At 40.6% G+C, this 26,615-nt stretch overlaps 1 protein-coding gene across 9 annotated transcripts in view; it reads right to left on the bottom strand.

Moving 5' to 3' along the window:
* HECW1 (HECT, C2 and WW domain containing E3 ubiquitin protein ligase 1) overlaps window positions 1-26,615 on the bottom strand; it is a 249,104-nt gene that overhangs the window by 170,184 nt on the left and 52,305 nt on the right. For all 9 annotated transcript variants that reach the window (XM_029961855.1, XM_029961850.1, XM_029961853.1 and 6 more), the window contains exon 2: window positions 9,520-9,844. In XM_029961855.1, coding sequence (XP_029817715.1) covers window positions 9,520-9,808 — 289 coding nt within the window. In that variant the 5' untranslated portion in view covers window positions 9,809-9,844. The remainder of the gene's footprint in view (window positions 1-9,519; window positions 9,845-26,615) is intronic.

Raw genomic sequence — 26,615 nt, 5'->3', positions numbered from 1 at the left:
TCTTCAGAAATCTTTAGCAGGTGATAATTACTGACTTCATTATCAGTCTGGGCTATACAGCGGTATGGGCCATCCTTGCACAGCACAGAGACAGTTTCATCCATGGGCATAAGGACCCTGGAAATCACTGAGAAGGCATGAAGCCATTGTACACCCTGTCTGCACTATTTCCCTCTCCTGACATTCAGCACGACAGCTGAAGGGGAAAACTCTTTTCCACCCATTCACCTAGAAAGAGCTGCCACAGCTGTTATTTTATGGTGATATAATAAATGAAAATGGGAATCTTTTGGCACACAGTAAACACCTCAGCCATATATTTAAGGAAAAGAACTGGCAATCTGCAGGCTTCTTTACCATGAGTTCCCTAAAAGACTGTAAAGCACACCATCACTACACTAACCCCTCTACAGAAGTTTTTTGGTGCATTGCTACTAACAACATTAACACCACACAAATGACAGAGGTAAACCTTGGAAACACTGAAAGGGAGGATGTGTCAGAAGCCATACTTGTTGGGAATATGCATTTAAGTGTTGACTGTATGTACTTGTAAAGGGGTGGAACAGATGCAAAAGCTAATTGTTTTCATGTCGCACTCGGTGGGTCTGGAAACAGCACATCCTGTTTTTACCTGGCTGAAGTGGTCCACTGGATACAGAAACAGGGAAAGGCAAAAAGTGACTCAGGCTGATAAGTCACTCTCACTGGATCAAGGAGCAGCCAGGTTGGAACGAAGAACTGATATTGCTGCACTAATATATCTGCCAAGGCCTGTGACACCTGATACTCTCTCTGTTCAGCATTTGTGCAGGCCTTCTATTGGGTGTTTTTATTACAGGTTTGCTCCTCTGACACTTTTTGTTGCTGAAATAAATAGTGCTGTGCCTAGTGAAAGCTGTCTGGCCACTGGGCACCTCTGTTGGTGTTTTACAGAGGGAGCAGAATTGCAGGTGTAGAACAAAACTTAGCTTGCTGAGGTGATCACAGCCTGGCCAGAGACCCAACCACAAGATGACCTTCTCAGGAGAAGCCCTAAGACCAGAGAGAGGTTCTCTTCCAAAGGCCATAAAAGGACTGGAAAGATGGGCAACCCCAGGACACAACAAATCCAAATACCAACAAAATTCATTCTAAGCAGACCATTGGGAAGAGTTCTGTTTTATAGATGGCTATATCTGAAGCAGAGAGGTGCAGCAACCATCCAAACACACAGAGAGTACCTGAGTTGGGGATTAGAGCCGTAACACAGGCACCCACAACTCCTAGCCTTATACAAACTTTACTGTGTCTAACAGTTTCCATCTCTGCTGACAACATGTGACACTTTCTGCTTGTATGTATTGGATGTTTGGTAAAATAGCTGTACAAACAAGTTCTGATCCAAGTCTGACAGCAGAAAAATGTAGATTTTTCCACTTGTCTCAGTGGCCAATACAGCAACACAGGTCATCTAAGCCTAAAATCAACCCAGAAAGTGTTTAAAAAAATGTTTAAATGTTTATTAACCAACAGTTATTAGATTTGTCAAATTATGCCTTTTTGGGAGAGCAATAACACCACAGGATGAAACAGAGGAGGGAAAAAAAATTAAAGCTAAACTTCCATCACTAATTAGGTCAAGAAATTTCTACTTATATAAATTTCAGAGGAACTAGTCTATCAAAAGCCAAATCGGACTCTACAAGATTCATGCATGAAGAAATTTTTAGTAAATGTAATAAATTAATGTTTTGCATTCAAAGAAAGAAAGAGGAAAGAAAGAGAGGAAGGAAGGAAGGGAGGGAGGGAGGGAGGGAGGGAGGAAGAAATAGAAAGAGAAAGGGAGAAAGAAAGGGAGAAAGAAAGGGAGAAAGAAAGGGAGAAAGAAAGGGAGAAAGAAAGGGAGAAAGAAAGGGAGAAAGAAAGGGAGAAAGAATGGAAGAAAGAAAGGGAGAAAGAAAGGGAGAAAGAAAGTCTACTTCATACGAGTAAGAAAAGTATAATATGACCCCTGATAAACACCCAACATCAGTGTCCACAGACACTGGAGTAAATGATTTTTTCAGAAGTCTGGTTTAAACAATTCTCATTAGCTCCTCTACATCAGATATAGAGGTGATGACAGAAGTGAAATCTAGTAGCAGCTAAAATGCTACTGAAGTAATTATAAGATAGCTCTTTATGTACAGGCAGCTGCCAGCAGTCCATATTAATTTATCTAAGAGGCTTCATACTGTAGCAAATAGCAATAGCAAATGAGATAACAGAGAAAGAGAAAGCCTCGAGATAAATAACTGCAAATATTCCATCTGCTTCACATTAGCCACTAAACAAGAGTCCTTTTTTTAAAAATATACAAACACTGTATCTTCATTATTCATAACTTTGTTTTAGTTTCACTTTTTTTCCCAATGGGCATTTTCTTTACAAATAGTTTTTCTGCAAAGAAAACTTAAATTCCAGAGACTTCTAAATAGTAACGGAGCTTTGTTATGTTCGAATTTATGAGATAACTTTCTGAGTGTTTCCATGTATTTTTGACTGTGGGTATGTTTCTGAAAGACTGCTGATGTTCATAATACTACAGTTCTTTTGAGGGAAGGCAAATGCACATTTCAGGTGAGTTGTTAGACAATTTAGAGGTAACTCTGCTTTGCTCAGAGCTGAGAGATAGTATATACAAGTTAGAACAGAGTTCAAGCTTAGAAGGAATTAAATGTAATTCCTACTCCTGAAGGCACAGTATGCCTTAAACACCTAGAAATGCTTGTTTTCCCAATTCATATTTTTTTTTGTCATTTCACCACGGCTAATCTTAAACTGCATTGAAGTAATGACATCTATATTTTAAGAGAGTAAAAATTACTATTTTCCCTTCAACTAAGGAGTTTTTCTACGGTCCTTCATAAAAATTGTGTATGTGTGCACAGATTTTTTCAAGAATCTACAGGGTGGATATACTCAATACTGTTTTTTGCCATGTCACATGACGACCATTTTTTACACTGTTTTACAAGAGATTGACTGGCTGCCTAGTCCATTTCCTGAGACCATGAGCAAAAAGTTACTTCTGATAACCAATGCTAAATCCAGCTTCCACCAACTTCTGCAGATAAAAGGATCTGGTGATTTTTTTGTCTTGTGATAAAAGGAGCTGTGGCTCCTTCACATGAAGAGCAAGCAGACAGAATTTCCATACAGGGAAGACTCCTTTAACTCTTCCTTCAGGCTACTTTAACCTTTGAATAGCAACCCCAAAATCCTCTACAGTATCAAAACATGAGTTACATGACTTTTGCTTTTCTTTTTGGAAACCTTTTGTATCATCTATATTTCCCCAGACTTGGAACACCTTTATTCTGAAGCCTGCAGTTTATTAGGTATCATCAAAATTTTAGTGATGGCAGTGGTGGTGAGAACAGACTAAGTTTTATGCATTTCAAAACCAACACACATATAAAATTATTTGGAGATATTTCCTAGAATACTACCATGGCAATGATTAAACTCCTATAAGGTGAGAACTGCCTTCTGTTCTGCCTTTGTATAGTCCCTTCCTGGGATAACCAGGAGTTCCACAAGACAAATAACTAACATCAACTCCAATGTTTCCAAACCAAGGTTTAGAAACAATCCACAACATGGTCTAATATCCCAAGGATGCAAATAATTTCCCATGTTCTCATGACCCGCCCCCAATATAAATAGTGCTACATTCAAATCTTTCAGCTCAAATTTCACCAACCCAAACAGTCACAAAAAGGATTGGGTTTTATCCACGATGTGGTTGTGAGACAAACACTAGAATGACCAGCAGCAATGCAAGAGTTAACAGTGTTGTCATACAAGTGGTAATAATAGGCTTCAACACTAATCCTCTCCTGAGCAGACTGGGAAAAGCTCATAGTTTCTTTGGTTCTCTTGCTCCACCCTGGCTGCTAACTCAAAACATAGTTATATATCAGTTTACATTCTGAAGGTCATACCCACAAGGCCAGGAACATTCCTTGTCTAAACAGGAGTGCAGGCTCATAAAATCTGTGCAAATGCACACACAAATCTAAGCCATTAGGGACGTCTGGATCTCTCACCCCTATGGACTGGTCACAAATAGGATGCATTAGCATTTTAATTCAGGTCAGAAGTGTGCTTTTGTAACAACCCTTCCAATTGTCCCCAGTTTGTCACCACCACTCTGCGTGGTGATTCTCAGCCACACCAATTCAATTCTGTCCTGATGAAGCTACACACTTGCAGCTAAACACTACAGCAACTCAAGGGTATTCATAGAATCATAGAATCAGCTGGGTTGGAAGGGACCTCTGAGATCATCAAGTCCAACCCTTGATCCACTACCATCGTGGTTACTAGACCATGGCACTGAGTGCCACATCCAGTCTCATCTTAAAAACCTCCAGGGACAGAGAATCCACCACTTCCCTGGGCAGCCCATTCCAATGTCTGATCACCCTCTCTATATAGAATTTCTTCCTAATATCCAACCTAAACCTCCCCTGGCAGAGCTTAAAACCATGACTTCTTATCTTACTGATAGCTGCTTGGGAGAAGAGACCAACCCCCACCTGGCTACAACCTCCTTTCAGGGAGTTGTAGAGAGTCATGAGGTCTCCCCTGAGCCTCCTCTTCTCCAGGCTGAACAACCCCAGCTCCCTCAGCCTCTCCTCATAGGACCTGTGCTCGAGTCCCTTCACCAGCCTTGTTGCTCTTCTCTGGACCTCCTCCAGCACCTCAATACCCTTCCTGAACTGAGAGGCCCAGAGCTGGACACAGTACTCCAGTGCTGAGTACAGGGGAAGAACCATTTCCCTGGTCCTGCTGGCCACACTGTTCCTGATCCAGGCCAGGATGCCATTGGCCTTCTTGGTCACCTGGGCACACTGCTGGCTCATGTTCAGCTTCCTCTCAATCCAAACTCCCAGGTCCCTTTCTGCCTGGCTGCTCTCTAGTCACTCTGTGCCCAGCCTGTAGCGCTGCAGGGGGTTGTTGTGGCCAAAGTGCAGGACCCGGCACTTGGCCTTGTTGAACTTCATCCCATTAGAATCAGCCCAACTCTCCAGCCTGTCCGGGTCCCCCTGAAGAGCCCTCCTGCCTTCCAGCTGTTCGACACTCCCCCTTGACTTAGTGTCATCTGCAAATTTACTGACCGTGGACTCAATCCTGTCATCTAAATCATCAGTAAAGATATTAAACAGAACTGGGTCCAACACTGATCCCTGGGGGACACCACTGGTGACCAGCCACCAACTGGATGCAGCCCCGTTCACCACCACTCTCCGGGCCTGGCCCTCCAGCCAGTTCCTGACCCAGCACAGAGTGTCCCTGTCCAAGCCATGGCCTGCCAGCTTTTTTTTCAGGAGTATGCTATAGGAGACGGTGTCAAAAGCTTTGCTGAAGTCCAGGTAGACACATCCACAGCCTTCCCCTCATCCACCAGGCGGGTCACCTGATCATAAAAGGAGATGAGCTTGGTCAGACAGGACCTGCCCTTCCTAAACCCATGCTGGTTGGGTCTGATCCTTGTCCATCCTGTAGGTGCTGTGTGATTGCACTTAGGATGAACTGCTCCATAACCTTGCCAGGCACTGAGGTCAGGCTGACGGGCCTGTAGTTTCCCAGGTCCTCCTTCCAGCCCTTTTTGTGGATGGGCGTGACATTCACCAATTTCCAGTCATCTGGGACCTCCTCAGTGAGCCAGGACTGTTGGTAGATGATGGACAGTGGCTTGGTGAGCTCTTCTGCCAGCTCTCTCATCACCCTTGGGTGGATCCCATCTGGTTCCATAGATTTGTGGGGATCCAAGTGGCTCAGCAGGTCGCTAATGGTTTCCTGCCGGATTACAGAGGGGCTATTCAGATTCTTATCTCTTTCTACAAGCTTCAGAAGCCAGCTGTCCTAAGGACAACCTGTCTTACTGTTGAAAACTGAGGTAAAGAAGGTGTTAAATACCTCAGCCTTTTCCTCATCTTTGATAATTATATTCCTGTCCATGTCCAATAAAGAATGGAGGTTTTCCTTGCCCCTCCTTTTGCTATCGATGTATCTGTAGAAGGACTTTTTGTTATCCTTCACAGAGGTGGCGAGATTCAGTTCAAGTTGTGCCTTTGCCTCTCTAATTTTCTTTCTACATGGCATAACTATATTCCTAAACTCTTCCTGAGTAGCCAGCCCTTTTTTCCATAATCAGTAGGCTCTCTTTTTTATCCTAACTTCCTTCAAAATCTCCCTGTTCAGCCAGACCGGTCATCTTCCCTGCCGGCTTGCCTTTCAGCAGACTGGGACAGCCTGCTCCTGTGCTTTCAAGACTTCCTTCTTGAAGCATGTCCATCCCTCCTGGACCCCTTTGTTTTTGAGGGTTGTTTCCCAGGGTACACTCGGAACTAGTCTTGTGATTAGGACGAAATCTGCCCTCCGGAAGTCCAGCTTAGAGTTTTTATTGATGGCCCTCCTTGCATCCCTGAGTGTTGAAAACTATTATTTCATAGTCACTGTGTCCCAGATGGCCTCCAACCACCACATCTCCCACCAGCCCCTCTCTGTGAACGCCAGGTCTAGCAGGGCCCCATCCCTGGTAGGCTCATTTACCAGCTGGCATAGGAAATTATCCTCTATACACTCTAGGAATCTCCTAGACTGCTTCTTGTCCGCTGTGTGGAGTTCCCAGCAGACATCCAGCAGGCTAAAGTCACCCACGAGAACAAGGGCTGGCGATTTTGAGACATCCGCCAGCTGCTTGTAGAGTAATTCATCACCCTCATCATCCTGGTTGGGTGGTCTATAACAGACTCCCACCAGGATATCAGCCCTGTTGGCCTTCCCCCTGATTTTGACCCACAGGCACTCAACCTTATTGTTACTGACTTCAAGTTCTACAGAGTCAAGAGACTCTCTAACATACAGAGCCACCCCTCCACCTCTCCTACCTTGCCTGTCCCTTTTGAAGAGCCTGTAGCCACCCATGGCAGCACTCCAGTCATGCGAGTCATTCCACCACGTTTCCTTAATGGTGACTACATCACAGGTTTTCTGCTGCACGATGGCTTCCAGCTCCTCTTGTTTGTTACCCATGCTGTGTGCATTGGTGTATATCACTTCAGCTGGGCTGCTGATTTCACTTCTAACTCGGGCTTTCCATCCTTAGGCTCCTCTCTGGAAAGCCTGGTTTCAATCCCTTCCCCCTTCAAACCTAGTTTGCCAGACTGAGTCTGTTCTAAAGCCAAGCCTTCATCAGATGTTTGCTTCTACAGAACCATTCCTACTGTATCCACTTGTAAAAGTGGATATAGCCACAGTGCTAGTTATGTTCATAAATTCTGAGTGTTTTCCATGTCAAACTAACACCAAAACCCGACCGATCTTCACAGTGGCCCATGTTCTTTAAAGGGAACCAAAACAAAACTCGTCTTACACGAGGTTTGCAGTGGTAGGAAGAAGGGAAAGGAAGACAAAAAGGGAATGAGGGGTGCTACTGCCTGCTATTTTCTCAGTTAGTTAGAGTGGGAACCTGAGAGCCTGGAAATAAAACACCTTCAAAGCCATCAAGGGTCAACTATTGGTTTCTTGGGGACTAGGCACACTATTCAGTTTTCATTTGGCATCGGAGTTCGTTGGAACAAGCCATTAACTATTGTCATAAACAACAGGCATTCAGCCAGCAGGGGCAAGGATACACTTCAAAATCTGCACTTGTAATTTACTGGGGTGTCTGGGAATGCAGTAGTTTGATGCAGTAAATTAAGCAGGAGTACCAGGGTATATTTTTATTTTTCCCAGTTAAAACTCTATGTATTCAGGTTGCCTATCAAAAAAAACCCAACCAACTTACAATGTGTTTTCACAGCCCTGGATGCAACATCTGAGCTACGAAACCTGGCTGAACAAGTTCAGTCAGTATGAAACAGCTCTATGCAGACCACCAGAAGGTATGCTTTGCCTCTTTCTACTGAGGCAATACATTCATAAGTTGCCTGCACTACTGCAGAATAGGCTTACAGTATTTCTTAGTGTCCAATACTGGGGGCTCCTGGGTCTTCTCATCTGTTCCAGTAAAACACTCCATTTCAAGCTTAACCGTAAACACAAGTAATACTCTGTTAAGGCCAACAAACCAGACTGCTTTCAAAGCATCTGTTTTAAATCCAGTCTCTGCTTTTTTCCTGAAAGATTTAAATTTCAGAAGCCTACTTTTATTTTCAAAGCAGAGTATTTTTTAAGGTTACTCACGGGAACAAGTACTGCAGCCTGGCTTACTGTAACTTCCACTCCTTTCCCTCCATGTCCTAAATAACCAACCTTGTGTACCCCTTCTTCCAATCTTTCCAATATCCTGAACTTATTTCATGTACCTAACGCCTTGCCACCAGTGTTCTTCTATATGTTCAGACCTCCTACCTAGTACCTTCTCAGACATCCCCTACATCACTAACATTTGTGTTCCCAATATCTTCAGCACATGATGTCAAGCCATCTGGTTTTACCCACTAAAGTACTTCAGTAACACCATGGCTCCCTAAGATGTCCCTTATGACTGCTCCAAAAGCCCATCTCACAGCATCATATGCGTTATCTGGTTTTGGTTCACTATCTGAGCAGTGCTGTTGGAACTACAACTGCTAGGCATACCTTCCAAATAGATAAGGAAAGTGTTTTACCAACATTTCCCTTTGTGGGGGCACCAATTGGAGTCAATCTTCTTTACCAAGTCACTAATTTTCAAGAAACACTTTAGAACTGCAGATTATTACGACCCCCTAATACACAGAGGAATGTGTCTGAAACTGATTCACCATGCTCAAAATTTACCAGAGGGCAAAGAGTTAACACACACTCCAGTCTCAGCAGCAGGACTATTTCCATAGGAACCAAACCAGGTTAAAAAAAAAAGCTAATTTTATACTGAAGTGGAACAATCAGGTAAAAGTGAATTGAAACCATTTATTACTCTTATGGGATTGGATTTACTAGATGGAGTTGCCAAATATATGGTAATGTGCATGGCTCAACTGAGCTTCCAATACACAATAAAAGGCAAAAAAAAGCAAAACTTTCTGGGACAACTCCAGACTGCCTCAGTCTATAATTATTGTTCATATCTAAATATCCTGTGGCTATAGAGAAAAAGTCATTCTTGCAAGGTTTTTAAATGATTCATATTCTTGACTCGTAATCTGTCACAGACTACTAAAGGATGTTCAAGAGGAAACCCTGAAAATATTTTATGCCTTTGTATGGGAGGTATTTTCCCAACATCCAAATGGCTTTAAAATGAATTTATCTTTAAATGTCATGAAACCATCAACAGAAAGCCTTTTTGTATCTTTGCTGAAGAAAAAGTGAGCGCAAGGACTGCAACCAGCAATTCAGGAGCAGAAAAAATTTTTGTAATATATGAACCCACTTAAAGACTACACTTAAGGGAGCTGTATCAGCTCATCATCACCATTAACCCATAGTACCTTAACACCTACAGCTATCAAAAGCAGCAAGAAACCCAAAGGGGAAGGGGTAAGGGGGACTCACCTATGAGATACATGCCAATCCAGTCCCCTGCATCCACTTCCTCTTTTATATCCCAGTATATCACTAGGTCCTGCGAATGCCCAATGGAGTAGTAGGAGCTGCTGACCATCAGTGTGGACCGGCTGTCTGAAGTGACAAGGTCTGTGTCACTGGTAGACCTAGGAATGGTGACTGTCTCATGGGAATTGTTCCTGATGTCCATGTTATGGAACTGGTCAGGGTTATAGCTGTATCTGAGAGGCTCTTTGCACCGGCGTCGATTTTGTGAGTTTCTAGATGGAGACGCCATGGCTGCCAGGCCCAGGAACCTGTTTTGGTACAGATTCTGCAAAGAAAAAAAGAAAGGACAGTATTTACAGTATTATTCATTTTTCAGTGATATCAGAGCTCAGGAAAAGGAAAAGTAGTAAGTTATAATGAGAAAGTAGTAGATCTTTTTCCGTTTGTCATTGCAAAAAGACATGAGAAGATGTAGCAGGAAACACAGTGCTAACTCAGCTCCTACTCTGTAATTCTTACCATGAAAACAAGTGTAAGAGCAAGCCTTGCACCACCAGGCTCAGCCACAACTGGCAGTGTGCGGAGATTAATAGGAGCTGACTTCTTCCATGCTAATGCACATATACAAACACAAACATCGGGAATATCAAACTGCTAGTGAGCCATCCTCTTTTAACATCAGGAGATAGTCTTCTCACTTTTGACACCCGGAGTTAAGTCTTATCCCCAGTAACTCTTGTTATATTTACAGAGGAATCTTTCTTAAGGTGCAGTCACTCTAGAGACTATATTTCATCTAGAGAGACTGGTTAGCAGTGAGTAAGAGCTCTTCCTCCCTGCTGGATATCTGAAGAGTGAATGCCATGAAAAGGGAGTTACCCCTTGTTACCAAAAGAGAGATGTCTTCACTGATGTCTAAATACAAACTAAGTGTTGCAATGTGTCTCTGTACAGCTGATGGCTTCCAATGCCATTGCTCTACTCTGTTTTCTGCAGTAGACTTTGAGATGCTAAGCACACTCACTCTGGTAGGAATTTGGGAATGCACCAGACAATTAATGGCAATCGAGAAGGTTACTGTAGAGTAGTCATCATCTTAGCAGTTGAAAAATATTTAAATTTCAATCTACCCTTCTCTTCCTCAAGGCAAGCTGAGTGACTTGTACAAAATGTGTCATGGTGCAGAAGTTAAAAGCTTTTGTGAGCTGGCAGATGGAGAATGCTTAAGTTATGACTGGGTTGAATTCTGATGTGAAGACATTCCCTGATACTGATCAAAATACTGGTTATTCCTTACTTCAGTACTGTTTGTTTTTTCCATTTTCCTTCCCAGCTTTCCCTCTTCTCTCCCTACAGCTCTGCTATTTCAATCACTCAGCTTTTCATTATTCATTAGCCTTCCATTATCCGTCTGTTGCCAACCATGCTGTTAAGTCTGTTAGATACAAAACCAGACAGCTTTCCAGTATGCTATGAAATGCTTTTCACATGATCAGAAGTCAAATCATCCTTTCGAACTCAAACAAATTAAGCGGAAGAAAAATCACAGCTCCTTTGTCCAGTCAAGCAGCAATTTAACACTGGCTTTATTAAGGTTATGGTAGCACAGAAGAACAGTAAGTCCTGAAAAAAATAAAATATTTTCTTTATTAACACCATTGCAGGGGGAATAATTAAGAGACCTATTATCGTGTCTTAAGATTCTGTTGCACAAAAACTGTACAGAGAACAAAAAATTCAGCTGGCATATTTGCACCCCTAGAATATGCTGTCACTTGGCAAACACTGCCCAACAATGCTGACAATCCGCTGACCCAAATCCTCACTTACTGCATTAAACAGGGTTTATAAGCAAAAATAGCTGCAGTGGGAATGCCACACCTTGTAGTAAGTACCGCAAGATTGAAACTAATAATGCAAAGGCTACACCAGAGGTAGAGGAATAGAAAGAGGAAGGAGGCATGTGGGGGAACAAAGTATGTGGTGTTGCCTTTGCTGTGCATCTCATCATATCTTTGTTGCCTCTTTCTAATATTTATTCACTGTTTGAAAAGAGAGCTCACATCATAGTATAAAGAACCAATACCCCATGTAAACAGAAAAAGCATCTTTTTTTATCAAGAAACACGCTGTGAACATCTTCTAATCTGGGAAGCACTTTTGGACATGCACAACTATCGTGCTCTAGTCAGTAATTTAAAATTGCTGGTAGTTTCTGTCACTTAGCAAAGAAGGTATCTGCTGTCCCAACAGTACCTGACACAACTAGAATTGTTTTTATAATGGTGAGATATCAATGCAACAAACCTGAAGCTCACTTTTCTGGATTAGTCTGTATCATTAAGATGGGATCCTCTGCTCACAGCATTACCCAAAAGCTACCTCAGTTCAAAGGCAGACGTTTTATTTCTGGTGACAAATTACTCCAGGGAATAGTGGTTCTGCAGATACTTTCATTTTTGAATGCTAATGGATGTAGAGTATTAATTAACTGCATACCTTAAAATTAAATTAGACTTAAACATTTCTTTTTCAGCTTCAGCATGACTTTAAGCAGTTTTAATGGAAATGGTAAATTTATCACTATGTTTTAATTCTGTAAGTTCCTATTTTGCTGTATATTGATGCCAATGGAACAAATGGTATAATTTTAAAGCAACCCAGAAGGCCAAATTCTCCACAAATTGCAGTCTCTCATATTTCCAGCATTGATTCTACACAAATACATTAATCCGAAAAAAAAAAACCAAGAAAATCCCCAAGCTGAAAAAAATCCCAAACAAATGAAATAATAGTCACACATAATCATCTGGATTAAATAATGGCATCAAAATACAAGCACGACTGTATGAATAAATAAGAAGAGGTTAGGTAAACTAGTTATTTTATTACCAGCTTTGCACGCTTTCCATGTAACTATCTAAAGCCCTCAAGCCCTGCTGATAGTCCCAGCTATGGTCAGCCAGCTTAAAATAACTGCAAAGACATCCTATTAATATCTTCTGAAAGCAATCTGATCCATCATATATACCTAACATATAAAAATAAATATTTTAAGGGTTTGAGATTAATATTTATTTTCTCTCCCTTTGCAGAGGTATGCACACTATACACACTACTAAACTTTCATTTCTAATACAGAGTATAAAATACAAAGCAAAAACAATGAACAGCCAAATGCTGGTTGTCAACAGAAACAAACACCTCTTCATTCCTGCCTCAAAACAGTCATTCTATAGCTGCTTCTACAGTCAGTCTTTCCAGGGGTGTTTCCACCCATTGATTCCCTCTACCAAGTGACCCCCAGGCTTCACTTTCCCACTCACTTCCCTCACTGCTGATTTTTACAGAGCTCTGGAAAGCTTTGTTTCTAGAGGTCTACCAAGCCCATGAAAGTTCTACTCAAAATTAGATTTTTTTGAGGATTATCTTTGGGCATAACTTGCCTCTTATTTATGTCACTTAGTCCATCTAATGATAGCAAACATCAGAAAAGTTAATTTAGGATTATTTTTCTCCCATAAAAATGCAATTGCAATCCATAACAGGGAAAGTAGGAAGGAGCAGACAAAAGAAAATGACTGATGACATCTGATTGTAAAGAAAACTGACTTCGAAAATCTACACATAGAAAAACTGTAACCAGTAAATACCAAAAAAAATATTTCACAGAGTTTCTTCCCACATTCTCTCCCTTTCTCACTCACATCTCTCTCCTTTTGCGATTACTGTATGGCATTCAGAAAGCAGAGAGCTCTTGTCACTGCCTTTTCCTTTAAAAAACTGTACCACCAATGGTAGTTGGTAGAAGAATCCTCAGGCAGGAAGGCTTCACGCCATTATAGCCAGCTGAATTTTACCAAAGGATTCAGAGCTGCCGCTCATTAACTTCCACTGGAAATCTGTAGGGTTTAATGTTACGGGTTTTATTTTTCTTTTCATTCGGGATTATTTTAAATCATGCCAGAATGGTGATGATGTTTTAGCAATACAGAGATAGATCTCACCTAAACATCTGCAAGGATCCATCTCTGTTCTCTATTCAGACAATTAAGAGCTGTCTTTTAGATACTTGGGCTGACACCAGTTGCCTCCTTTGCTGCTTAGAACCTGAAATTAGCTCAGTCAAATTACAGCACAGTGCTAATAATGCCAAGGCTGTGGGTTGGATCCCCATAGGCGACATTCACTTATGAGCTGGACTCTGTAACCCTTGTGGGTCCCTTCCAACTCAGAATATTCTGTGAAAGATGTATTTGTGCAGGTCAGGATGGCAGTACGATACTACAAAGATACCACATGATTGAAATACAACCCGTAACTGGAGCTCTGGCAGATGAAGAAGTTAAAGGGAACAAGGTGATAACATAAGCCGCCACAACAGTGGGCCCAAAGTAGTCATTCAGATGTCTGCAAGCATCATCACAACCCAAATTTCAAGGGCAAGTGCCAAGAAAGAAAATGAGATAGCTTTCTATGATGGGAAGCTTGGAACACAGCACATTTACGCACCTGAAAATATATCAGGCCAGCAGTCAAGTCTGGTATCATAGGCAAATCAGAACTGGAGTCAGCCTTTTGGTTGCTTCACCAGAGGTGAAGGTTCCCCTGATAAGCTTTTAGCCTTCACTTGACAGGCTTACATGTTTCGTAAAGACAAGAGGGAGCCAAGACAGATTTAAAAATACAAAATTAGGGCAGCATGGTGAAAGTGATAAATTATCACAGGAAAAATCTTTGGACCAACTTTAAGACGGTAAGATCATGTGTATCAAAAAGGATATTTTACTAACAGAAATAAGGTGGCATCAGTCTGTATGAAAGATTTTAAAAACTTAGTCACAGCCTATGTATGAATACCCAGAGCAAGAAAGACAAGCAGGAAAACAACACTGCCTACAGTCATTGGAGGTGATATGACGGGAATCTGCAAGCCAGAGCTTTGAGGCAGACCTTTAACTTGAAGGTGAGGCTGTCAAAAGGGTTTTCAGTATGTAAAACTGTTTTATTAGAGCTTAAATTAGAATTGGCTAAGTTCTGAAGGACAGGAAACTCATCTCTGTTGGATGGAAGAGCAATAAAGAACTGCGTGAAAGTGAAAAGATATGACAGTGAATCTTGCAGCTGCTACCTTACAGGGCAGGACTTTGTCCTCCAGCCTTGCTCTCAGCCTAGCAATGTGAAGTCCTTGGAGCTAACAATCTTGCTTTTTATAGCCCTAAAGACTTATTGCAGGATCTGCTTCTTGTTCTTCCCAGCAACCTTCTCAACTCCACTTCCCCTACAGGCCTGCTGTGGAAGCATCTTTTCCCCATCTGCTCTCCCCACCCGTAGCCCAGAGGGCCCTTTAGCCACCACCACTCAGCAACTTTCAGGGCAGGCACACTCTCCCTCTGTCAAACTCTGAGCCAGGAAAAGGTAAATAAAATACTCAGATTTCTTCCTTTCTGCCTAGGGACAGTCCTCAGCACAGCACATGGTACCTGCATAGCAAACTCAACCAAAAGAACATTTGCATTTTCCTTCACTGCGGGCATAGTACAATTGACCGTGCAAAATGCAAGGCAATGGAGAGGTTAGAAGGAAAACAGTTTGAAGGTAAGCTATAATCAAGGTTATAGCTTCAGCTATCATAAAGCCTTCCCATCAATCTACTCCCACCTATCACAGCTATTTATCATGTGAGAAAAATCCCTTTGGACATTTGAATTTTGGAAGAATTGTTAGTATAATGCTTAGAACAAAAAGGATTTTTAAAGCATAGATTATACTACAGCCAAATCCAGTAAACAAGGCCTTAGAGTGCAAAGAGCTATACAAAATCTTCTCCAAATCATCTAGTACTGACTTGCTGAAAACATTAAACCCAACATGAAAGTCATGAAGCTAGGGATTGGAGAATGCTAGGAAGCAAAAGGATTTGGAGAGCACGTAGAACTTTGTAGGATCAGCCCATTTATTTGAGAGGCACAGGAATGGCTTCTTAGAGCTCCAAGAGAATTATTTAATTGCCCAGGGAGTCTCAGACTTCCATGGTCTACTGACACCCTTTTCCCTGCAAGATATTACAGAGCACATAGACGAAACTGCTGTTCTTGGGAAGGCTGAAATGAAGGCTGTAAACATTTCAGAGGGATGCATGCCATAATAACACTAAAGAACTTTAAGACCATTTGTCTCAATATTGCACATCTATGGCACTATATATATATATATATTTATACCTATAACGAACACTAATGGGAAATCGAAGCCATTATACATCAGCAGTGGGGCAAATGGATGTTATTAGTCAGTTCATTTTTCCATGTCCTGACCTTTGTGAGTTTCCAGTCCAGCTGTACTGCTATGTTAATGTATCCTCTTACATTTAACTTTGCTTCAGTGATGTGCAAATCAGTGCACAAATAAGAATCAAAATGAAGGAGTTGGCCTCAAGGTCAACATGGCAAGGTTTGGTGCTGCTGGTGTGGGATTGATTCCTGATGCAGACCTATTAGTCACAAGGCAACAAAAACTGGCAGCACAGTAATCAGGGGTACTCTGGAATATGGGGCAATGATTGGAGGGAAATTGAGTTCACAAAAAGGATGAAAATTTATAATGCTTTTTTTCTTCTCTTTATGGAAGAACTACAAGAGACTGCCATCTGAAGAACTCAAAAGAGCATGCTGAAAGATATTTCCAGTTAAATGATTCCAAGAATTAATATTTGTACTTCTGTAAGTATATAAACCAGACAAGTTTCTTAAAAAAAAAGTCACTTTACCAATTTTATATGAAATCACTCAAACTTTCTACACTGTAGACTACTTATGTCTAACTTATGTCTAACAGAGCAATTAACAATCTTACATTCAACATATTTTTATTGAGGCACTGATAATTCACTCACAGTTCATAAAGCACTGGGAAGTTTCTGCAATGAAATGAAGCTAAGGACAAAATTAATTTCTTATTTTCTGTTAAATCAGTAGCAGAAAAACAGTCTTGTCTCAGCAGTTTGGCACAGCAGGGAATAAGAAACAGCCATCAGACTTACCCATTACAGAAAAAAGATCTGAAAACATTGCCAATATTTTTAAAGGACACAGTCAGGTACAAAATAACAGGTAAACATGCAATATGGTCTGAGTATAAAATTTTAAAAAGATAGCTGTAAGGAAATAAATAATAGAGGGGTCAACATGGTAACATCTTAAACCAAGATAACATTACTCAGCTTCACTTTTTCTTTCCACACTACAAGATTAAAGAAATAATCTTAGAATCTGCTTATATACTACTATCAAATGCTCCCAAGTCCACAATGATTGCCTTTGCTCATGCTTTATTATGCACATAACAGGAAATTTATATTTTTTACCTCATTGGTTTTAAACATCAAAAGCAGGCAGAGAAGTGCTGCTGCAGTACCAGACAGAAGCACGGCAGTGATTACCACCCAACAGGTGTGTAATAAGTAAGCAATGGTAAAATTTACTTGTCGAAATATATATATTGTATTTTCTGTATATTATAGCTAATGCCTGGTTGGGACTAGGGAGTTGTAAGCTGCGGAATAGTTAACTGCTGTATTATTATTATAAGTTGACTGTCCTGTAACTGGCAGTTCCCTACCTAGTTGGCAAAGATAGAGTATCTTGCTTTACTGAGCACGTAGACAATATTTTTAGAAAAGCAGGATATGGTATAAGTTACTCATTAGAAAAGAAGAAGAGAACTTGGATCAGAGGGTCAAGGATGGAGTTGATAAATAAGAGCCAAGGAGAACATCTGGACCATCTGGACACCTTCCCATATTCAGCTCCAAGGACACTGGGCTAATTAAAGCTATTGATGTAAAAGTCCCTGGCAATTGAAATGGGCCTACAACAGAACCAACCAGAACAAAGCCCACGAACCCAAGCCCAATCAAGAGCTAACAAGCGACTATGGGAGGGGGAGTTGGAAAAGTATAAAAGTTGCTGTTTGTTTTTATTGGGCTTGTGGGCCGGTGGGGAGCAGGGGTCTCTCCAGGCCACCCAGTGCGCTGATTTGCTTATCTGCACTTTATATGAATCTCACAATAAATTTTGCTGCTAAATTTTGATTTGGTTTATTTACCTATAACAGGTGCAAAACAGTACATTCATACATGGAACAACACACCCTCTCTGAACAAGCATCCTCATGTCCATAACAGCCAGTATGGACATCAGCTTCACAGATACACAGTCCTAGTGACTGTGGTGCCAGTTTGAAAATCTCCATTCCTTATCTTTTAAAACCCAAGGCTGATATTTTTGAACAACAATCATTGCAAGAAGAAAACCAATCATTCTGTACCAGGTGCTAGTACTGATTTATCCATTATTTAAAGCAAAGAAGCATCACTCTCAGGAAAGGGTCGTCTCAAAAACCCTGTGTGCCCCACACTGGTCTGCTTAAGAATCATCACTACATTTATGAGGTCCACTGTAAAGGTGGACTGCAATGGCCTCCCAGGAATGCTACTTACTCCACAGGGGTTTTAGGAGGGAGGATATAAGAACTGCTGCAGGCTAAAAACATCGCTGATACTCTTCTCTGCTGCAGGCTAAAAACATCGCTGATACTCCCGATACGCTGTTCTGTGAGCTGATACTTCTACTGAGAAGTCCTGACCATGCTTGATGCCCTTTTCAGGTTCTGCACAGCACATAATAATAGACATCTCTTACCTGATGGATTTTTATAACCAGTGGCTTCAGTTGTTCAGACTTTGTCCATGAAAAAAATCAATGTCTTTAGTAGTATTAACAAAGGTCTGGATTCATCCAACTCAAGCTTTGAGTACTTGAGTCACACTCAGGAATGTGAGACTCTCTGAGTACTCAGAGGGAAGAAACAAGCTCCTCATGAAAAAGACCGAGACCCAGGGAAGGCTTTCCTGGAGAGGACTGAATACCATCTCTATGACCTTTCTAAAGAGTCAGTGACTATGGGTATCTTAGGCACGTTAGGTTAGCTAGGAAGGAGTCAGACGTGTATGAACCTCTCAAGCTGTAAGATTTTACATTATATAAAGGTAAGTGGGCAAAGCACTCCTGGGGGTGGCAGAAAATGTGTATTATAAGTACATTCAGGCATGTAAAATGGAAATGAGGCAAATTAAAAAACATACTAAACTACTACATGATTATTTAAGAATAGTCTGATTTTCTAGAAAACTATAAAATTGCAAACTAGATAGTCCATCCAGAGAAAGTGTATAGAAAATAAAATACTTAGTATAGTGTATGCACTTTACATGTAGATCTTTTCAAAAATGTAATACCAGTAAACATAGCAGAGGTTTACAGGAAAAGCTGTGGAGACATCCTGCAAAATTTAAGAGACTACCAGTGAAATGATTTAGAGTAAATATGAGTTGCAGAAAGATATCCAGTAATGTATACAGCTTCCCTGAACTGTCAGGTTATAGTAATTTCTCTGTTCAGAAGCAGTCCCACATTTCCCATATCTCTTTCCCCAAAGTTCAGCAACTGGAGGAGTCTTTTTTTGCAGAAAGCACTCTTAATTTCTTATGCTATATGAGAGTTATAAAAATCCCAGGATTCTCTATCATTATGAATGCATTATACCCTCCACCAAGACAACTGTTTTGCTAAAAAACAAACCTTGTGTCATGTCTGTAGTGCATATTGCTGCCAGATTGAAGAAAAGACTTCTGTAGTGTATTGCATAGGTGTCAGGCATAGCTTATTATGTATAAAACACATACAGAAAAAGAAGGCAACAGAAAGCAACCAAGCACAGATATCAAAAGAGAGGTTTTTAATATTAACCTCCCTTCAGATACAAGTATGCAAATGAAAGGTTCATGTGTGCACGTATCAAAAGGTTTATCCTGCAGAACTCAGATGTACGCACGCAGTATTCCCACCACCCACGTTTCCCTCTCTGCCTAGACACTTGTGTGCAGCACAAGTGGATCCATGTACATACGCACCACAAGACATTCATCGCTACCATGACCTGTAAAATTTCTGTCAACTCTGTGAGTGCCATTCCCTGGAAGAGCTGGGTACGCTTTACCTCCTGCCTCCCTCTATTCCAGACTGTCAGCAAGGACCTCTATGCCATGTCTCTCACATTGCAGTCCATGCCATAGCCATATTCCAGGTGACCATGCATCTTCCTCTCCTCCCAATACCTTTTTATTCTCAAGGCCTACCCCTCCTCTTTCTCACATGCCAATAATACCACTCTCCCCACACTTGTAGGTAGGAAAGGATGGGGCACATGACATTACTTGCTGTACCAGCCATAAAACAGGCAGCGGATTAACATGTGGGGACAATAAACCTACAAATCCCAGGAGGGATGGAAGGAAGCTCTTTTCACTCATGGTTCTTTCCAGCTGTCCATGATGGCTGACTCTCACTCCACAGCAAAGAAAAGATTTAAAGTCTCCTATTTCATTCATTGCTGCTACACTCTGTCATGCTTCTTACCTCCATCTATATTTCTTTAAGAGAAGAGTGTTTTGAAGTGTCAGTCAGCCTCCTCAGGCAGTGAGGCAGGTAGGTACTATTAGGAGCCTGTTGGGTATTAATGCCTATATCAATCGCTCCTTTGATCTACAAACAACAACAAACCATTGCAATAAACCAGTGTTTCAACCAGATACCAGATTCAGAGTATGCCCTCAGCTCCATCTTCTGCCTTTCAACAAGGCCTAGAGTATTCCCTGACATTTTAAAATTAATTGGCTACAGACCTCCTGTTATTACCATATTACCTCCAGTCAAATACAGAAATGCCATCTAGTTGAGTGTGCTTGATCGTGTTTCCGATAAAATTAAAGGCAAAACTCCCCTTGGTTTCAATGCGGAACAAAGTGACTTTGTAAAGCAAAGGAAAACCCATATAGTTGTCAACAGCTGCAGCTAACAAGGGCTAATCCAGACCTGGAAAATAAAGTTCATATTTTTAACTAAAACACTTCAAACATTTTCATCCATGATTCAATCTGTTTTGTTGGAAAACACATCATACAAACATATAGAGCAGCAAGTTGCATTTCAGAACACAGATCACAGCAACTACTCTTAGAATGAGATCTCAAACCCTAGAAACAAACCTGTGATTTGATGGGTTAGATTAATTTAGGATACTATTATTTTTAGACTATGATATCTGAATGTTTTTTCTTATGCAATTATAATAATAGAATCCAACATATTTTTCATTTTTTCAAAAGAAAACTGGAATATCAGACACTGAGGCACAGTCATCATCACTGCATGTTTTCTGTCTGATGTCACTGGAGGATAGAATGAAAACTGCTTGTAAGTACTAAGAGTTTGACTTCCACATTTAAGTATGTTTATTCCCAACAGACTGACTTCTCGTGTCTGTATACTCTTGGGGAGATTATGAAAACAAAATATCTGAAGTTCATTATGTGTTTTTTTAAAAAACAAATCTAAGATAATCAATATTTTGACGATCAAGAATTCCTAATTTGCACTGAAAAACAGTAAAGAAAAACTGATTTATGTTTAATAATGTCACATATCCATTATTTTATTATTGAAAGTAATCCTGATGCCATTAAAAACTTAATACTAGTGATAGAACCCACAAGGCATAGTTTAAAGGGTTAGATTTCTCTGTTCCTGGACAGGTAAAACTAGCCTCAGATAAGTATCTTTAATCCAGATTGCTACTTTCTATTTCATCTTTATTAAAAGTTGTTTATGTTTTGATTGTATAAATCATAATAAACTACCATTCATGAGAAAGTAAAGAAACTGGGGAAACTATCCCAAGAGAAAATGAGTAGCTCTAGTAATACAGTCTCTAGTTGAGGAACAAGATTCAGATTTTACAAAAAAGAACACGTGCCGGCTTTACCTAAGGCACAAAAAAGTCCTACATAAGAGAACAGAAGCTGCTTTCAGGAGCTCTGGATAACTGTAAGATAATTCTGAGCTACATATCTAAGGTTTTCTGGGGAACTGCTGGCCAAGGTTAGATGAAAGGCAGCCTGGTAGTTTCCCCCAGAAAACAATTATAGGCATAAGGCAGATTTTCAAAGTAGAAACCACACAGAACAACTTGAGCAGACTAGTTCAAGTAGATGAAGAAGAGCCCACTGGTGCAGGCTCCTCCAACCAAACATAAAAGAGAGACAAGCACAGTGACCACCAAGAAAAATGGGAGCTGCACACAGAGATGGGCAAGTCCAGTTGTGACTGTATGATTTCTAAGCTTCACCCAAACTTACTTTGCTGCCAATACACCTCTAATACAACAATAAGATATTCCTGTATTGTACCACACAATCATATGTAGAGGCATGTCCATCTGCTCACAATACTGTGTGAGGTTTTAATTTACTTTTTTTCTCTTTTACTCCAGTTCAAAAGGGTTTGTGTCCCTGTGTTCAAAAGGTCTTGTGAGAATTTTCAAAGAAGAACATGTCCAAAGTCCATGGGAAAAATTTTATTTCACTCATTCACAGAAATGCACAAGAATGGTTCTGAAGGAAGGTTCAAATGACAGTTTCATTTAATTTTAATGAGGACTGTTAGTTAGACTTAACACTTTTTGGCTGCCATTGAATACTCACAGAAGAGAAGTAATTACAGTTTTTAATACTGCACTTAAAGTAAGGCCCAAAGGAAAAAATTTTTTAACATATTTTTCTGGTAACAAATCCTCTGCCAAAGAAGTGTCCTAAATTCATCAAGGATTAGGTTCTAGGGCATTGCAATGGAAATCTACAGTTTAATTAATTAGCATTTATAGAAGCCCGCAGAAATAAGCAAGTTAGAAACTTGTTTGGTTCATGCAGGTCCTAAACCCGAGTTCTGGAAGAAAGACTGAGACACACACATACATCATCATGCAACAAGGCAGTGGCCACGTGAGCAGCCATGGTCTGCCTGGATGTCTTGGCATGGGACTTAGAACAGAATCGAGGACAAGAACTACTTGCTGTACAGTTCCACACACAAATCAATGAAACACACCTTGGTCCACAGACGGTACTTTAAATTGCTGTTATTACTTGTTAGATAAAATGCTATTCAACTTAACCTTAGGCAGTAAAACTGGAATGTCAATGAAGTTAAAACTTGACTTTTGAACAGGCATTTACATCAGGGGTTCCAACACACAGCAAGAATTCATTGGGGTGTACGCACTGGGTTTGCGTGACAAAGTTTTGGTAGCAGGGGGCTACAGGCGCAACTTTGGTGAGCAGCTGCCAGAAGCTCCCCTTATGTCTGATGGAGACAGTGCCAGCTGGCTCCAAAAAGGGTCCACCTCTGGGCAAGGCCAAGCCCATCAGCGACAGCGGCAGCACCTCTGGGATAACATTTTTAAGACATTCTGTGCAAGACAGAAACTGCAGCCAAAGAGAGACCTGACAATATGTGAGAGAAACAGCCCTGCAGACACCAAGGTTAGTGAAGAAGGAGGGGAAGAAGGTGCTCCAGGCACCAGAGCAGAGATTCCCCTGAAGACAAGGTGTGCCCTGTAAATTCATGGAGGTCCCCAGTGGAGTAGAGGTTCACCTGCAGCCTATGGAGGACCCCATGCCAGAGAAGGTGGATGCCCAAAGGAGGCTGTGACAGTGTGCAGGAAGTACACACTGGAGCAGGCTCCTAGCAGGAACTGCAGACCTGTGGAGAGAAGAGCCCACTGCTGGAGCAAGTTTGCTGGCAGGACTTATGACCCTGCAGGGAACACACACTGGAGCAGCCTGCTCCTGACAGATTGCACCCAGTGGAAAGGACCCACTCTGGGGCAGTTTGTGAACTGCAGAATGGGAAAGACTCATGCTGGAAAAGTCTGGAGAACCGTGTCTCATAGGAGGGACCCCACACTGGAGCAAGAGGAGGAGTCTTCACCCTGAGGAGAAGGGAGCAGCAGAAACAACGTGTGATGAACTGGTCACAACTTCCAGTGGGAAAGGCATTTTTTAAGATTTCATTTTATTTCTCATTACCCTACTCTGCTTTGATTGGTAATAATTCAAAGTAATTTCCCTGAGACATCTGGGTTCCCATGACTGTAATGAGTGACTTTATCTCAACTCATGAGCCTTTTGTTATATTTTCTCTCCCTGTCCAATTGAGGAGGGGAACGATGGAGTGGCTTTGGTGGACATCTGGCATCACAGCGTAAGACTTGCAAACAAAGAAGACACTAATTTAACAAATTTATCACTTGTAACTCATAAGCTTAATGGCCACATAATGTTTTTGGTAGTTTTCTCTCAATATTAATGATAAATTAACTTGATTGCTATATTTTTGTAACCTTTAACCAGAAGCTGAATGTTTGCATTAGACATTCAGGTCTGATTCAGAAAGTATTCCTGGAAATAAAAACGAACAGCCCTGTTAGCAGTGGAATTAATGCAGCTGTTTTCCTGCAGAGCTCTATCCTTCATCATCAAACCTCAGCTAAAGTCCCAGCTTTTTGCTGTCCATTCCAATGCAAAAAAAGACCCAAAGCAAAGGTAATGATAATCCCAGTGACTTGCCATCTGCTGGAGCAGGTGACAAACAGCTCTACCTGCCATTCCCCCAGTCCTACTTAGGGTCTTCCTCCTCTTCCCAGCCCCTGGGGCCTATAGAAACTGAATTATCTCAAAGACAACTGCTCCTTTCTGTTTCACTTCAAATTAGCCAACGGCTTCAGAAGTAATTAGGGAAGGGAGTGACAGATAGACAGAAAGGGCAATCAGAAGTCTGATCAGCGCAGGGAGATAGACTATAAAAACATTATACATAGCCTCCACCGATTTAATTGATTGCTCACATGAGGGAATTTCCTCATGTGTACAGGTCTGCAGAAATAGGTGTTATGGTTTTTCAAAAGCCATTACAAACACATAGCATAAATCTAATCAGAGTGACTGTAGTAGGAACAGGACCTGATCAAATATGTAACACAACATTACAACCTTTCCAGCTCCATTCTTCCTAATTACCATTTTTTAATACAGAGTTCAGTGTGTTCTCATCCTGGTGAAAAATTTTAGTTACAACTTAAACAAAATATGTTTCTATTTTCTATATGGATTTTGTGACAGATTTTCATCTTACTAGTAAAACTGGTGTGACTTTTCTCTCCCATGCTAAACGAGGCATCTAGTGTATAATTTTTCTTCGAGAAGCAAAGAAATTAATAGAGGTGAAAACACAGTGTCATAAAGAATGGACTAATTTAAATTGCAAAGTACAAAAAAAAAAATCTCATTTATATTTTTCATTTTTAAATTCCCAATGCAATTAAAGTATATATTCACATAAAGAGTCAGAGATAATGTATTTGACAGAGCTTTCCTGATGTATTGTAGAATAATTTTTTTATTATGCAACTAATTCTGTAAATGGTTTAATATTAATAAAATTAAACTTTAATTGACTTTAATTAGACTTTTATGATGTAGAGGTTCACAAAATAATGGATTTTTTCAGGCAGTTTCTCTGTTTGCTTTAAAGAGATGGACCACATTTTAAGAATGTATTTAAATTTCCCAGTAAAATCAAAATATTTGTGCATGTCAAAACAAAAGTATATCCACACATCATGCAAGAGCAAAGCTGCAAAATACTATGGAAGCAATGCAGGTTCCCAGCACGTAAATCCTGAAAATTAAAAGCATATTTGTATTTTACCAAAGGAAATTATAAAGGCTTTTATCCCAAATTTTTTAAAAGCCCACGAGCTTTTACTTGACAACAGCCAGTACATCAACAAGAGATTTTAAAGTGTCATCTAAACTCCAAAGGCACACAATGCAGACATCATTTCCAATGTCATCAGTGTCCTCCAGTATGGACAATGGCTTGTGCATGTAGGTATGGATCAGTGTAAAAGTGAAGTCAGCCCAGGCATCACCTCGCATGTCTTCGATGTGATGCAAACACTCCTGTTAAATTCAACAGGCCTTGAAGCAATTCCTATCCCACTGTGTCATTTGGGGTTCTGTTAAATTCCTAAATACTCAAGGTTAGATGGAAAGCACCATCTTCACAGCCTTTCACTTACATGATACAGTGAGAATAGCAAATTTCCTTCTAAGTGCTCTGTTCCTAATACCCTGGATGATAACATTGGCCAGTTGTGCTGTTTTTTAAAGTACGTCTTCATTTCTGGTGGTGCCCCTTAAACACTCTTATGTTTTCCCAAATGTATAGTTATTCCCTTACAAGTCTGGCAGATAATAAGCAAATACAGAGAATTGTTCCTTCAATTAAACTAGTGCTGGAAATAGGGACCAACGTAAACAGGAAGAGGGAATCGTGCCAGAAATTAATCTGTTTCTTAATTTCTCCATTAAGATGTAACTACTATCTCAGCCAATATTTATGTACTCTAATTAAAAAGATATTAGGAAAGCAAGGGCTCTGGTTCACAGCTCCACCTCTCCTCCTACCACTGCTTCCCATCTTGCTGCCTTTGCTGGCACCACCAGCACCATCTGAGAGCCTACAGGACAAGTCAGGGGGTTTCTCTCATGCCTGCAGGCTGGCTAATCACCATCCCTTTTGCACCCAAATGGATTTTGGTGGATCTGTTGGCTCTTCTGCCTATAACACAAACATATAAGAAGAGTTGCAAAGTTCAAAACACACTCCACATATTTTGGTTATCATTAGCACCGAGAAAGGCAATGCAAGTGTATAAGGTATGGTTTAAAGCAAAGGGATTGCAAAATGCATTATTTTGGCTACGTGGGAATATTTTTGTTTGGGAAATACCTTTCAGTATAGATTCTACCTATGTATGCTTTTTCATAAAAAATAATTCCTATAACTGTTTTTTGTTGTTGTTTATTTTTGCTCAAGAACTACACAACAAAAGGATGTTTGAAAGGTTTCTTTCTGTCAAATCTTAAATAAACCCCAGGTAACAACTGTACAGTAACAATGGTTAGGAACAGCAATAGATTTTTTTCATAAATAACTCTTTAATAAAAGTATGAACTCCACATGTGATAAACTCTAATTAAAGGCTTTTTTTTTTTTCAAAAGAAAACATTACTGTGTCTCTTAACGAAGTACTAAATCCATCCAAAACAAAAGGTTAATATGCTGTCCTGTGTC

The sequence above is a fragment of the Manacus vitellinus genome, unplaced genomic scaffold (assembly GCF_001715985.3).
Source record: "Manacus vitellinus isolate BGI_N305 unplaced genomic scaffold, ASM171598v3 scaffold_3_pilon, whole genome shotgun sequence".
NCBI classification, from domain to species: Eukaryota; Metazoa; Chordata; class Aves; order Passeriformes; family Pipridae; genus Manacus; species Manacus vitellinus.
Note: the sequence above shows the minus strand (reverse complement) of the source record. Positions and strands in the feature narration are given on the sequence as shown.